This window comes from Dendrobates tinctorius, unplaced genomic scaffold (assembly GCF_039654945.1).
Source record: "Dendrobates tinctorius isolate UK_male_01 unplaced genomic scaffold, ASM3965494v1 ptg000057l, whole genome shotgun sequence".
Lineage (NCBI taxonomy): Eukaryota > Metazoa > Chordata > Amphibia > Anura > Dendrobatidae > Dendrobates > Dendrobates tinctorius.
Window position 1 is genome coordinate 25308930 of NW_027361725.1, and position 16685 is coordinate 25325614.

The window sequence follows — 16685 nt, forward strand, 5'->3', positions numbered from 1 at the left end:
GTGTTTGATCATAGCATTTCGGGGGTTAAAGTGCCGGAAGTGGTCTGTGACCGCTCCTGGCACCTAGTGCTGGGTGTCAGCTGTCAGAATCAGCTGACACCCTGTGGCGATCGCCCGCGCACCCCACGTGTGCGCGGCCGATCGCGATGATGTAATATTCTGTCCATGGTCAAATTGGCCCAGGTCATATGGATGGAATATTACTTCAGATGTCAGAAAGGGGTTAGGCTACTTTCACACTTGCGTTTTTTTGCAGTGTGTTTTTTGCGCACACAAACGCATGAAAAAAACGCATACAAACACTGTGTTTTTTCCAGCATCTTTATGCGTATGCAGGAAAAAAATGCAGCGTTTGTATGTGTTTTCAGTGCGTTTGCATTTTTTGCACATTGTTTTTCCTCACCAAAAAAAAAATCTTGATAACAATCTTGCAACACACACCACCAATGGGACATCAGAGGCGGTGTGGTATGTTAAAATATAGACCCTGTCTACAGTATTCTTCACATTTGCTTGATTTTTCTCGTGTCAACATGGATCTGCGCTGGAAGAGTTTTCACTTCAACTTGGATTTGGACATCGCGATGGCTAGGGCATATGCAGTTGCTTGCCATGAACAAAGGAAGAGAGACAGTGAAGACGGCAGCGGCGGCGTATGTGGATACATCCGATTGTTGAACTCCGGGAGAGCCGTGGGGCGTACCACACCCTCTACAGTGAGCTACAGGCAAACCCGGAGAAATTTACAGATTATATCCGGATGTCCCAAGAAAGCTTCAGGGATTTGCTTGCTCGAGTCCAAGAATCCATCTGGAGACAGGACACACAGCTCCGTCGTGCGATTCCTCCTGAGAAACGGCTCCTGGTGACATTACGGTACGTAATATTTAAAAACCAAGGGGTGGGGTCTGATTTTTTATTTTTTTTTTTACATGTACTATTCAAAACCTGTCCTAATTATTTTTCTTGAATGTACTAAGTTTTTATTTTATAGTTTTAAAAAACCATATACAGAAATATTAATTTTACTTCTTTCTCTGTTTCGCAGATTCCTGGCGACTGGAGAGACCCTATCTTCACTACACTTCCAGTACCGTATTGGAATCTCCACCTTGTCTGGAATTGTTGCGGACACCTGCCGGGCTCTCTGGAACGTTCTTTGTCCAGAATTTATGCCCCTGCCCACCGCTGAAAAGTGGATGGAAATTGCTGTCAAATTCTGGACAGTCTGCAATTTCCCCAACTGCTTGGGAGCTGGTGATGGCAAACACAGACGGATAATCAAACCCAAAAGAACTGGATCTGAGTACTATAATTACGAAATGTACTTTTCAACAGTACTCATGACCATTGCGGATGCCGGATGTATGTTTGTAGCAGTGGACATTGGAGCATTTGGCCGTGGTAATGACTCCCAGGCTTTTAAAAACTCAGACATGGGCCGGAGGTTGTATGGCAACCAATTTAATTTCCCTATGTCACGGCCTCTTCCCCAAACCGAAGCTCCGCCAATGCCTTTTGTAATGGTTTGGGATGAGGCTTTTCAAATGTGCACAAACCTACTGAAACCCTACTCCAGCCGTGACTTGGACCACACCAAAAAAATCTTTAATTACAGGCTGACCAGGGCCAGAAGAACTGTAGAGTGTGCTTTTGGGATTCTTGTCTCCAGATGGCGAATTCTCGGCACAGCCATTAATCTTAAACTTGAAACAGTGGATGAGGTGGTGAAGGCATGTGTGGTTCTACATAATTTTGTGATGGCTAAAGAGCACCCGACCTTTGAACTCGATGATGCTGCTCCTAACCCAATGCCTGAATTCACTCAGCACCCTCTCAGGTCATCCGTTGAAGTTGGCCAAATGAGGGACCAATTTGCGGCCTACTTTATCTCTGATGTAGGACGGGTGCACTGGCAAGATGAAATGGTGTAAAAATGTTTTTGTGTGTGTATGTTAATAAAAAACCTGTTTTGATAGCTGTACCGAGTGCACTATGTTTTTTACACTCCAATAAAATAAACAACATCCCATGTATACCTGTGAATTCATGATGTTCTCACACCTGGGCAGGTAAATACGCATATGAGTTAAACTGCAGCATCGCTAGTCTGCGTGAAATATATTGGTACATAAGCGACGCTGCAGGTGAAATATCATATGTGTATTAACCTGGCCATTATTGATAAATTGTTATGATTAGAGTTGAGCGACTTTGGTAGGATCGGGTTTCATGATACAAAATTCGTTTCAAATGAAACTGGTCCGACTAGTGGAAAAAAAGTTGGAGTTTCATCCAAAACCTGACCCCAATGCAAGCCAATGGGGAATAAAAGTCAGCATTGAGTGGATGATTGTAATCCGCTCAATGCCGACTTTTATTTCCCATTAACTTACATTGTGGTAGGGTTTCGAACAAAACTCCGACTTTTTTTTCCCTAGTTTGACCAGTTTCATTTGAAAAAAATTTTGTTTCATGAAACCAGATCCTTGTCGGTCAACTCTAGTTATTATACTAGGCCTCAGTATTGAACATATGACGTGTATTTTACCCATCAGTAGATTCAACACACACGTAATAAGAGTATGTTGTTAATTACAAGGTATATCTATAATCCCCCTTGCCTAGTATCACAATAAGTGAAATTAGGATGGTAAAAACAGCCAATCCTCAAAACACTTTTTATCACACCTTGCAAAGTTTAGGGCGCATTGTGTGTACGGCGCAGTGTGTGTAGGCGGCGCCAAAAGCATTAATCAAACTTTGCTATGGTGAACCAGAAATTTAAATTTATTTTTAACCAAAAAATTATAAAAAACTTTATTTTTTTCTGCGTTTGGGGGCAGATGGTTGCAAGTTGAGGGTGTGCAGTGAAGATGAACAGCTTATAGTCGATGAAGGTGTTCTAGGGGAAGGTGCAACAAAACTTGTGGGGGGAAGGGAGGCCAGTTATGGGAATGGAAGTAGAGACACTAGGAGGAGAGGACAGAGGTTCAGCTACAGTGGTCCTAACTGTTTGTCTCCTTAAATTGGCCTGCCTGGACCTCCTTGGGTCCAATGCCCACATTGATTGTTGGCGCAGCCTGGAACTTGGGTCAAATATGGAATGTGGGTCCCCCGTCTGCTGCTGTGGCTGCTGCTGTGCCTGCTGCTGCTGCTGCTGGTGTGGCTGCTGGTGGTGCTCTGTTGGCGGCGGCAGTGCTCTTCCTTGCAGGAGGACTGGTGGCGGCAGTGATTGTCCAGGTTTGCGGAGTGGTGGTGGCAGGGCTAGTACATGTTATAGTGTTTGCGGCAGGGCTCTGTCCTTTTTTTCTTGGGATTTTAAATGTTTTTAACAATCTGTATGTGGTGTTTACAATAAAAATTGTTATTTTTGAATCAAATTATTAATGTGGTGATCCCAATCCTTTGATGCATGTACTTTTTTCTGGTTTGGTAGTAGTTTGAATTTATGCATCTGGTGATCCCCTTGCTTATTTAATTGATGGTGCCCGCTCAAATTGCTGTTTTAGACATATCTAAGTACTGTACGAAGGCCCTCCTTACATCTAATGTTTGAAACCTGTCTTCCTCTGAAGTTTGTGTTCCTACAGAAGGAGGGAAGAACTATCTCCTGGCTTCTATGAAATGTTTTATGGCTACCTTCCGACGATAAGCTGGATCTGGCCTCAAAATTACTCTATCATCTGATACCTGCATAAATGGGTGTTTAATGGATAGAGCCTGTAAATCACTGACACTGCGGGCAGATGTCAGGGCCACTAATATCACTGTCTTTAGAGTTAGTATTTTAGTTGTTAATTCATCTAGTGGCTCGAAGGGAGATCTTGTCAATGCTTCAAGAACTAGATTTAACTCCCACATGGACAGTAAAACAAACTGATTCGGAGGAGAGGTACCGCCTTTTTATTCAATAGGTTTCCTGTCCTTGATGGGCAGATACCCTCTCTCAGGTGGTGCTGTCATTGGAGAAGGGAAAAATATTCTATAGGGTTTGTGATTACTCTTCAAAGTGTTGATGAAGCACCTAGTTTGAGATTTTATGACCAAGAAGCACAGGTTCAGTAAAATGTGAAAAGTCTCCTACTGGAACCATAGGTGATAACTGATAAATTTAACCCAACTGAACTATGTTGGTGTAAATATCACAGCACACCTTGTATGGTCCCGATGTTGTTGATCACAATTTATTCTAAAGGTGTACTATCTAAGTATAGGTTGCCCAATATAATCCAGTCTGTCCTTTGCTGTCTCAGGCCACAGAAATTTCAGGCTACCACTCACTTCTGATCACTAGCCTTGGGAGAGCTTGTCAACAGTAGCCCTAGCTCCTCCTACTGTCTCAGGCCACAGCATGAAACAGCATACAGGCCAAGAAGCCCATCTTAAGTCTCAGCACCACTTCACACACTGGCCACAATTTTTGCTGCAATTCTCCAAATGTTTACATAAGTAGAAAATGAAGTTTTTCACTCTTTTACAAAATTTACGACCTTGACCTGCATTAATCCCACCATTATGCCCTGTACTTTGCAGAACAAGTAAATCTTTGTTAGTTACTGTGGTTTACCGTTGACCTTGCTGCTGTGCAGATACAACCTGCTTGCCTAAAATTAATTTACTACAATACATATACTGACGAGCAAAAGAGTAAAAATGTTTTGAGCTTTTGACTTTCAGGCTCCATATCTCACCTTCCACTACTCCTTCGAATATGAGACTACCATCATTTTATAGACCATCATCTTGGCTACCTCATACATAAATTTGGCTTGCTACTATTTAGCATATCATTAGTTATGCAGATTCTTGTCATATCACTGCATTGTTACTGTTTTGCTCCTGGTGGTGGAAAAATATTTTTCTTCCTGTATACTACAAGTTACAACCAGTAACTGTTGCTATTGACATTTGTATTGATAAACATCTAAGCATGTTGTGAAAACATTACTATTCTTTTACTCTCGTAGGTATGACTAGCTCTAGGCGATGAGTCTGAAGACTACTGGATCCCAAGAAGCTGATACCATGGACCCTAATGTTGGTGACTTATGTGAAATAGAGCCCCCTTTGGTGCACGATTGTGTCCAGCGCTCTGAAAGGCCACCTCCAGTTCATACCGGAGCAGACTGGAAAATTATCTTACACCTGCCAGAAATTGATACCTGGATCAGAAGCACAGCTGAGAGAGTAAGAGGACTTACACAGTCTGTGCAAGAAGATCCTCAAAGCAAGCATGTCGATGTGCATCTAATGCAACTCAAGGTGAGGACAAAAAAAATTTATTTTCATTTTTTTCATGTTGCATCTACAATATACTCATTGCAAAGTGCAGACCAATTCATTTCAATGATGGAATCTAAAGCCAACTGTGTCCTTTACAAAGAAGTGTCAGACACGGGACGTGAAAGCATTGGTTCCAATAACTAAGTTGTCAAATGTCTCCTATTCTCCAGAATTTGATCACTTTGCCTAGTATAACATCAAACAATGTAAAGAGTTTATAGTTGTAAGTTAGTGGTCATCAATGCTTGTCTAGGGCAGCAAGGCTTGTTTTTGTGTTTGATATCATTTCTTTACCTAAACTCTCAGACAACCCATTTAAAGAAAGGCTCATTTGGATAGGCCAAGAACTGGGGATCAAGCACTCATCATATGAGCTCTCATTTCCAACTATCACCCGCCTGTCTATACAGATCAGCAGTCACTCAACAAACAAGGAAAACTCTTACAAATCATTGTTTTTGGCAGCACAGCATTTCACCCCTTATCGATGAGAGTCAGACATGAACAGCACTTTTCGGCAATGGAGAAGTCTCAGAAGCTCAGCCCACTCTATTCTATTAAATACCTGGATAATGGATATGAGAAACAGTCTGGGTGGTATCTTTGGAGAGGAGATACTCCCACGGAGCTCCAAAGAGGAGCTAAGGACATTGCCAGGTGTCTGCAGGTTGAAACCTGCAGAGAAAGGACTCTGTTATACCTTATTTGTTTTGTTTTCCATTAAGCCAGGAAGGCTCTGTTTTTTTTCTGAACCCTGCCTTGATATATGCTGACTTCAATAAACCAGCAGAAGTGGTCTTTTTGGAAGAAAAGGTGCGTGGTCTGGAAGAAAGAATTGCAACTTTGAAACTCATCAAAGAAAATGAAGACTTCCTAGACAGAACAGAGGCATCTCTACTGGTCACAGAAAGGTGAAGAAAGTGTCAGAGAACCTCCAAAAGCAGACAAGTGGAAGCATGTGACCAAAAGAAGCAAGAAGACTATGGAGACATCACAAACCACACAAGTGAGAAACCGATACCACGGCCTTGTGGAGGACGAAGATGGTACACCTAAGGATGAGGAACTACCAGCAAGCAAAAAGGAATAGGGCACACAGCAACACCCAGAAGTGACAACAAAAAGTACAGCCAAGAAGTGAAGAGTGGTCGTGGTGGGTGACTCACTACTGAGAGGCACAGAAGCAGCCATCAGCAGACCAGACATAACATCAGTTCCAAGGACGTCCACCCACCTCTTTCGTTACATGTTGGCACCAATGACACGGCAAAGAAGCACCTATCAACAATCTGCAAGGACTTTGATGAGTTGGAGAAGAAAGTAAAGGAACTGGATGCACAGGTAGTTTTTTCTTCTATTCCTCCAGTAGACGGGCATGGCAGCAGGAGATGGAACAGGATCCTTGATGCGAACAACTGGCAAAGATGATGGTGCAAACAACAAGGATTCGGATTCCTGGACCTTTGTGTGAATTACTCGTATGACGGATTCCTCGCCAGAGACAGACTACACCTCAACAAACCTGGAAAACACATTCACCAGAAGACTCACTACACTTATCAGTAGGGCGTTAAACTAGAAGAAGAGGAGACGGGAAGAAAAACGTTAGGCTAATTTCACATTAGCGTTTTTTTGCGCAGCACATGGTGCACAATAGAAACGCATGCAAAAAATGTATCATGCGTTTTTGCATGCGTTTGCGTTTTTTATGCCCATCGTTCTCTAGGGGTTAAACCAGTGTCTACACATGTTTATGCCAAAAACGCATGCGCACGAAAACGAAGACAAATGCATGTCCATGCACACGCCTGCATTTCCATAGACTGTAATGCGTTATTTTGTCGCATTCCGTGCACAAGCGTGTGCATTTTTTTACGCCTTTCGGCGGACCCAAAAATGAAACGGGTTGCGTCTGACGCGCCTGGGCGCACCCCTTGAAAAAATGCATGCGCACGAAAACCCATACAAACGCGTGCAAACGCAAGACCATTTGCATGTCATGTTAAACATAGGTACGCATGATGCATGCGCAGGGGCGCGCACGATGCGCTGCGCCAAAAACACTAATCTGAAACCAGCCTTAGACATGAACATGAAGCCAGAAAATATACTGATGAAGAATGTGAGGTGTGGCAAAGAAGACCCAAGACAGCATACTCGGTAGGAGGGTAAGAACATTTCTAAAACAATCCACAGGGATGAGAGTGGAACAAAATTCTCTAAAATGCATGCTCGCAAACGCCAGAAGCCTGACAAACAAGGTGGGAGAACTAGAAGCAGAAATATCTACAGGTAACTATGACGTAGTGGGAATAACAGAAACATGGTTAGATGAAAGCTAGGACTGGGAGTTAACTTACAGGGTTACAGTTTGTTTAGAAAGGATCGTAAAAATCGGAGAGGTGGAGGGGTTTGTCGTTATGAAGAGTCTTGTCTAAAGTCCACTTTAAGGGAAGATATTAGCGAAGGGAATGAGGATGTCAAGTCCATATGAGTCGAAATACATGGAGTGAAAAATAGTAACAATGTTCTCTTTGGGGTCTGTTACAAACCCCCAAATATAACAGAAATCATGGAAAGTTTACTACTAAGGCAGATAGATGAAGCTGCAACCCATAATGAGGTCCTTGTTAGGGGGACTCTAACTGCCCGGATATTAACTGGGAAACGGAGACCTGCAAAACCCATAAAGGCAACAGGCTTCTGCTAATAGCCAAGAATAATTATCTTTCACAATTGGGGCAGAGTCCAACCAGAGGAGCAACACTTTTAGACCTAATACTATCTAACAGACCTGACAGAATAAAAAATCAGCAGGTTGTTGGGCATCTAGGAAAAAGCGACCACAATATTGCACAGTTTCACTTGTCTTTCGCTAGGGGGACATGTCAGGGAGTCACAAAAACACTGAACTTTAGGAAGGCAAAGTTTGACCAGCTTAGAGATGCTCTTAATCTGGTTGACTGGGACAATGTCCTCAGAAATAAGAGTAAGAAATGGCAAATGTTTAAGAACATCCTAAATAGGCACTGTAAGCGTTTTATACCATGTGGGAATAAAAGGACAAGAAATAGGAAAAACCCAATGTGGCTAAACAAAGAAGTAAGAAGGGCAATTAACAGTAAAAAGAAAGCACTTAAACTACTAAAGCAGGATAGCACCGTTGAAGCTCTAAAAAACTATAGGGAGAAAAATACTTTATCTAAAAAACTAATTAAAGCTGCCAAAAAGGAAACAGAGAAGCACATTGCTAAGGCTAGCTTCACACTAGCGTTTTGGGCCGCAGCGCACGGCCGCCGCTAAGCCCCGCCCCCTGCCCGCCCCCTCCAGTCATCTCCGCCTAGTATCGCACACGGCTGCATGCGATCTGCACACCCTATCTTTAGCATAGGTGCGCTGACCATGCGCTAGTAGAATTTTGCATGCGCTGTGCCCTTTTGACGGTGCGCCGGTGTGCGCCGAATGCACCATGTTGCATTTTGGTGCGCTCGGAGCACCGTCAAAAGGGCGCAGTGCACGCAAAATTCTACTAGCGCACGGTCAGCGCACAGTCTGCGCACCCTATGCTAAAGATAGGGTGTGCAGATTGCATGCAGCTGTGTGCGATACTAGGCAGAGATGACCGGAGGGGGCGGGCAGGGCGCGGGGCTTAGTGGTGGCCGTGCGCTGCGGCCCAAAACGCTAGTGTGAAGCTAGCCTAAGGAGAGTAAAACTAATCCCAAACTGTTCTTCAACTATATCAATAATAAAAGAATAAAAAGTGAAAGTGTAGGCCCCTTAAAAAATTTGTGAGGAAAGAATAGTTGTAGATGACGAGGAAAAAGCTAATATATTAACCCCTTCATGACCCAGCCTATTTTGACCTTAATGACCTGGCCATTTTTGGCAATATTGACCAGTGTCCCTTTATGAGGTAATAACTCAGGAACGCTTCAACGGATCCTAGCGATTCTGAGATTCTTTTCTCGTGAAATATTTGGCTTCATGTTAGTGGTAAACTTAGGTCAATAATGTTTTCATTTATTTGTGAAAAAAACGGAAATTTGGCGAAAATTTTGAAAATTTCGCAATTTTCACATTTTTAATTTTTATTCCGTTAAACCAGAGAGTTATGTGACACAAAATAGTTAATAAATAACATTTCCCACATGTCTACTTTACATCAGCACAATTTTGGAAACAAAATTTTTTTTTGTTGGGAAGTTATAAGGGTTAAAATTCGACCAGCGATTTCTCATTTTTACAACAAAATTTACAAAACCATTTTTTTTAGGGACCACCTCACATTTGAAGTCACTTTGAGGGGTCTATATGGCAGAAAATACCCCAAAGTGACACCATTCTAAAAACTGCACCCCTCAAGCTACTCAAAACTATATTCAAGAAGATTATTAACCCTTCAGGTGCTTCACAGCTACTAAAGCAATGTGGAAGGAAAAAATGAACATTTTAATTTTTTTCACAAAAATTTTCTTTTAGCCTCAGTTTTTTCATTTTCACATGGGCAGTGGGATAAAATGGATCCTAAAATTTGTTGGGCAATTTCTCCTGAGTGCACAGATACCTCATATGTGGTCATAAACCACTGTTTGGGCGCACGGCAGGGCTCAGAAGGGAAGGAGCACCATTTGACTTTTTGAATGGAAAATTAGCTCCAATCGTTAGTGGACACCATGTCGTGTTTGGAGAGCCCCTGTGTGCCTAAACATTAGAGCTCCCCCACAAGTGACCCCATTTTGGAAAAAAAATAAAGTGCTTCACAGAAGTTTATGACGCAGAAAAGTGAAAATAAAAAAATAATTTTTATTCCTCAAAAATGATTTTTTAGCCCGCTATTTTTTATTTTCACAAGGCTAACAGGAGAAATTGGACCACAAAAGTTGTTGTGTAATTTGTCCTGAGTACACCGATACCCCATATGTCAGGGGAAACCACTGTTTGGGCGCATGGGAGAGCTCAGAAGGGAAGGAGCGCAATTTTGGAATGCAGACTGATGGGATGTTCTGCGGGCATCATGTTGCGTTTGCAGAGCCCCTGATGTGCCTAAACAGTAGAAACCCCCCACAAGTGACCCCATTTTAGAAACTAGACCCCCCAAGGAGCTTATCTAGATGTGTAGTGAGCACTTTGAACCCCCAAGTGCTTCACAGAAGTTTATAAACGCAGAGCCATGAAAATAAAAAATCATTTTTTTCCTCAAAAATGATTTTTTAGCCCGCTATTTTTTATTTTCACAAGGGTAACAGGATAAATTGGACCCCTAAAGTTGCTGTTCAGTTTATCCTGAGTACGGTGGCACCCCATATGTGGGAGGGAACCACTGTTTGGGCGCACGGCAGGGCTCAGAAGGGAAGGAGCGCCATTTGACTTTTTGAATGGAAAATTAGCTCCAATCGTTAGCGGACACCATGTCGTGTTTAGAGAGGCCCTGTCTGCCTACACTTTGGAGCTCCCCCACATATCACCCCATTTTGGAAACTAGACCCCCTAAGGAAGTTATCTAGATGCATAGTGAGCACTTTGAACCCCCAGGTGCTTTACAGAAGTGTATAACGCAGAGCTGTGAAAATAAAAATATTTTTTTTCCTCAAAAAATGATTTTTTTAGCCCGCTATTTTTTATTTTCACAATAGTAACAGGAGAAATTGGACCCCAAAAGTTGTTGTCCAGTTTGTCCTGAGTACGCTGGTACCCAATATGTGGGGAGGGACCACTGTTTGGGCACACGTCGGGGCTCAGAAGGGAAGTAGTGATGTTTTGAAATACCGACTTGATGGAATGGTCTGCGGGCGTCATGTTACGTTTGCAGAGCCCCTGATGTGCCTAAACAGTGGAAACCCCCCACAAGTGATCCCATTTTGGAAACTAGACCCCCAAGGAACTTATCTAGATGTGTGGTGAGCACTTTGAACCCCCAAGTGCTTCACAGAAGTTTATAACGCAGAACCGTGAAAATAAGAAATCTATTTTTTTCCTCAAAAAATGATTTTTTAGCCCGCAATTTTTTATTTTCACAAGGTTAACAGGATAAATTCGACCCCAAAAGTTGTTGTACAGTTTGTCCTGAGTACGTTGGTACCCCATATGTGGGGGGGACCACTGTTTGGGCACACATCGGGGCTCGGAAGGGAAGTAGTGACGTTTTGAAATACCGACTTGATGGAATGGTCTGCGGGCGTCATGTTACGTTTGCAGAGCCCCTGATGTGCCTAAACAGTGGAAACCCCCCACAAATGACCCCATTTTGGAAACTAGACCACCCAAGGAACTTATCTAGATATGTGGTGAGCATTTTGAACCCCCAAGTGCTTCACAGAAGTTTATAACGCAGAACCGTGAAAATAAAAAAATCTTTTTTTTCCTCAAAAAATGATTTTTTAGCCCGCAATTTTTTATTTTCACAAGGTTAACAGGATAAATTCGACCCCAAAAGTTGTTGTACAGTTTGTCCTGAGTACGCTGGTACCCCATATGTGGGGGGGACCACTGTTTGGGCACACATTGGGGCTCGGAAGGGAAGTAGTGACGTTTTGAAATACCGACTTGATGGAATGATCTGCGGGCGTCATGTTACGTTTGCAGAGCCCCTGATGTGCCTAAACAGTGGAAACCCCCCACAAGTGACCCCATTTTGGAAACTAGACCCCCCAAGGAACTTATCTAGATGTTTGATGAGCACTTTGAACCCCCAAGTGCTTCACCGAAGTTTATAACTCAGAGCCGTGAAAAAAAAAAAATCATTTTGCAAGATGGCGGCGCCCATGATCCGGACGCCGGGAGCCACGGCGGGACACCGGGAGCACGATCGGAGGTCCTGGGGGCATCGGAAGGTGGGAGGGAGCGATAGACAGGGGAGGGGGAGCAGATGATGACGGCGGCGAACGATCGCCGCCGTCCATCGGTGGCGGGGGCCGATCGGCCCCGCCAGTCGGTGTGTGGGGGGGTCGGGGGTCAGTGTCCAGCCATGTCCGATGCTATTGCAGCATCGGCCATGGCTGGATTGTAATATTTCACCAAATTTCATTGGTGAAATATTACAAATCGCTCTGATAGGCTGTTTCACTTTTAACAGCCAATCAGAGCGATCGTAGGCACGTGGGGGCTAAGCCACGCCCCCAGGGATTAACTCTAGAGTGTCCTTTGTGTGCGGGTTGGGTGACCTTTCAGTGACCCCGGTCACCCGACCCGCAGGGGGGCTATTTATAGCATGACGCCTACGTAGGCATCATAGGTCGTTTGGGCACGACTTTTCATGACGCCTACGTAGGCGTCATGGGTCGTGAAGGGGTTAAACACCTTCTTCTCCACGGTATTCATGGTTGAAAATAAAATACTAGGTGAAATGCAGAGAGAGAAAGAAACCCTATATTAAGGGTCACCAATCTAACCCAAGAAGAGGTGTGAAATAAGATTAATATAAGTAAATCTCCGGGTCCGGATGGCATACACCCACGAGTACTAAGAGAACTAAGTAATGTAATAGACAAACCATTATTTCTTATATTTAGGGACTCTATAGCGACGGGGTCTGTCCCACAGGACTGGCGCATAGCAAATGTGGTACCAATATTCAAAAAGGGCTCTAAAAGTGAACCTGGAAATTATAGGCCAGTAAGTCTAACCTCTATTGTTGGTAAAATATTTGAAGGGTTTCTGATGGATGTTATTCTGGATTATCTCAATGAGAATAACTGTGTAACGCCATATCAGCATGGGTTTATGAGGAATCGCTCCTGTCAAACCAATCTAATCAGTTTTTATGAAGAGGTAAGCTATAGACTGGACAAAGGTGAGTCATTGGACGTGGTGTAAAATATATAATAAAAAAGGGGGAGAAGCCAGCGCTGCCTATGGTCAGAACGCAATACATAAAGTGCATATGCACATATTAATTTCTAACTGTATCTCAAAATGAGACATTTAGCAAACAATTGATCAATTTTTTGAGCCACCTCGCCACGTCAAGGCATTCTCATATGGGGCAGTCCTACTCTATGTTTTTTATATTAGCTGTGCCAGTACGGCCTCCTAAATGTATTAAAAGCAAGACCACAATAAATGCACACTGTACCTGAAGCGTTTCTGAATCACTCACATGGCGCCAGAGAGGGCGAGCGCAGAAAAAAATTGACCGGGTCCGGACATAGACATTTCAGGTCCAACCTCCACACTGCCAAACCAGCAACCACAGATGAAGGGTGAGACAAGCCCAGACACAGGTGTACAATCAAATAGAGCCTGGGGCAGGGCAGGGCTGCTGTATGTGTGTACAGCAGTCTGGATCAATCACTATGACTACAGAGAGAATGGCGTGCATAACCCAGCGCGCACAGCGGTATATCTTGATTTTTCAGATACATATATAGATACATATACAGCATGTGTCCCATATAACCTTTTATATACAGCGTGAACCCCACATAGCCTGCTATATACAACATAAGCAGCACATAGCCTCTGATATGCAAAAATTGCCCCACATAGCCTCTTATATACAGCATGTGTCCCACATAACCTCCTATATACAGTGTGTGCCACACATAGCCTGCTATATACAGCGTGAACCCTACATAGCCTCCCTATATACAGCATGAGCTGCACATAGACTCTGATATACAAAAATTGCCCCACATAGCCTCCTATATACAGCATGTGTCCCACATAACCTCCTATATTCAACATGTGCCCCACATAGCCTGTAATATACAGTATGAACCTCACATAGACTCCTATATACAGTATGAGCCCCTCAAATAGCCTCCATATATATAATGTATACAGTGTGAACCTGACATAGCCTCCATATATACACTGTGTGCTCACCATAGCCTCCACTAGCTGCTGGCCTGATTCTAAAGCATCGGGTACTCTAGAATATGGCCAGCAGGAGATTAAAATAAAAAAAAGTGATATACTCACCATCCGACGGCCCCCGGACTGTGTCCCTCCTCTCCACGCTCCCGGCATCTTCCGTTCCCAGTAATGCTTTGCGCCAAAGACCGCTGCTGACGTTACTCTCGCGAGAGCGCAACATCATCAGCGGTCTTTGGCGCAAAGCCTTACTAGGAACGGAAGATGCCAGGAGCGTGGAGAGGAGAGAAAAAGTCTGGAGGCTGTCGGAAGGTGAGTATATCTCTCTTTTTTATTTTAATTCTATTTTTTACACGCTATGGTACCCAGGGTCTGGAGGAGTCTCCTCTCCTCTGGACCCTGGGTACCGCCAGCCGGTCATCTCCCGGCTGCGTCGCCACTGACGCCCGTGCACCCGGAGATGACCCGCGGCAACCATCTGGAGATCAGCGGCAAAGGTAGCTGTGGCGTGCGTCCTTCTAATTGAGGACTGCGCCTGCCACTGCGCCTGTCGCTAATTGGTCGAGGTCTGGTGGCCGCGACCAATCAGCAACGCAGGATTTCGGTTACAGACAGACAGACATCATAAGACGATTATATACAGTATATAGATATATACAGATATCAAGTGAGCCCCACATAACCTCTTATATACAGTGTGAGCCCCCACATAGCTTCCATATATACATTGTAAGCCCCTTGTAGCCTTCATATATAAAATGTGAGCCCCACATAGCCTTCATATATATACATTGTGAGCTCCACATAGCCTTCATATATACAGTTCTAGCCTCAAATAGCCTCCATATGTACATTGTGCACCCCACACAGCCTTCATATATACAGCGTGAGCCTCACATAGCCTCCTAGAGTCCTATATACAGTCTTAGCCCCGTATAGTATCCTGTATACAGTATGATTCCCCACATAGCCTCACTCTACGCATACAAATATTGCTTACACATGAAAAAAACCACACACCTCGCTCCCGTTCCCCCAATGCTCTGCTCCTGCCCCAGCACTAGCGCGATGAACTGCATCTGCTGTCTCACTGCATCTGCTGGCGGAAGAAGGGGCCGGTGGCACCATCCTCTATCAATGTATTCACTGCTGCTGCATTCTGAGGATGCAGATAACGGTGACAGTTGTGGATGGATGGCAGGGGAGGGCACAGTACATCCCATAGGTGCGGCCACATCTGCTCCAGTCCGGTTCGTGGACCAGGACAGCCGAAAGACTGAAACAGTGGCCCATGGAGGGCATGGTGCAGCCCATAGAGGGCAGGGTGCGGCCCATGGGCCCTACGGCTGTCTTAGTCCGAGGGCCAGAATGGAACAGATGTTGCCCACAGGCCACAGTTTGCCCAGGCCTGCCGTGCTCCGAAGACTGAATGAACCTACTTGCTAAATTCAAGGGACAACTACTATGGATCTTTCACCATATGGACACTTCTGTAACACATTTGGTGGGAGTAATTTACTTCTTATGTCTTACCTTAGCATTTTCTTATATTTTAGCAGCCTTATTTTTATCATTTATTCTATAATACAGCCATAATTTTGCTATGGTATTTTTAGTTTTCACATTTTCAGCTATTTGTAGCAATTTAATCAGGTTTCTGCATTTAAGCAGTTATCTTTGGTGTGTGGCATTGCCTGTTAAGCAGTTGTCTTTGGTGTATAGAACGAGAGAGTATTTAACAAATAACATATCAAAACCTGAAAAAGACTATATTCATAAGAATATAGATGGAGAAAGAAACCCGTTGTACAACCGCTGCAGGCAGATGAAGTCCAGAGTAGCACATATACCGTCACTGCGCGTTTCAACGCTGTACCGACCTCTTCCTCAAGTATCTACATGCTATAAATCACAAACGGATAAGATGCTGCATTTATGGAAAAAGGTGCCTTAAAAGAAGGAGTGTAATAAGCTGTGGAGCTCAGAGATTGGAGGATGTCAGAGGGTTAATTGCACTGGGTGTATCCAAATTGATCTATAATATTATTTATTATTCTTACTTATGTAGCGACATCACATTCTGCAACACTTTACAGATATTTTTCATTGCTGTCCCCATTGGGGCTCACAATCTAGATTCCCTATCAGTATATCTTTGGAGTGTGGGAGGAAACCAGGGAACCCGGAGGAAACCCACGCAAACACATAGCAAAGTAGCCTCATGCACCATAGAAAACCTATCAATGGGCAAAACACAAAATCATGTTTACATGTAATAAAATCAGGCACAACATGATTCTTCAGCCCAAATCTTAATTGCTATGGTTCTCAGTAAGAACAACGCCCCTCAATCAGGTTGTCTTTTTCTCTTCTGCAGTAAATAATCTTTTACCAAATAGTCCTTTATATTTTTTGTTCTTCTACAAGACAAAATGGGTCTAGCTGTTGCTATTTCTGATAATACAGTATCCGAATTGATCACATGCCAATTGTTATTGATAATTGATTTTGGTTTTTTTCAGCCATCAGACTGAACCCAAAAGAGAATACAGATTTGTTCTCATTTGCCTTTGTTTTTCTCTTTTTTT

At 43.6% G+C, this 16685-nt stretch overlaps 1 protein-coding gene across 1 annotated transcript in view; it reads left to right on the forward strand.

Annotated features, from left to right (window-relative positions):
• The window catches only part of AKAP6 (A-kinase anchoring protein 6), a 476852-nt gene that overhangs the window by 76318 nt on the left and 383849 nt on the right, over positions 1–16685 (forward strand). The window contains exon 3 of the mRNA XM_073577839.1: positions 4971–5265. Coding sequence (XP_073433940.1) covers positions 4990–5265 — 276 coding nt within the window. The 5' untranslated portion in view covers positions 4971–4989. The remainder of the gene's footprint in view (positions 1–4970; positions 5266–16685) is intronic.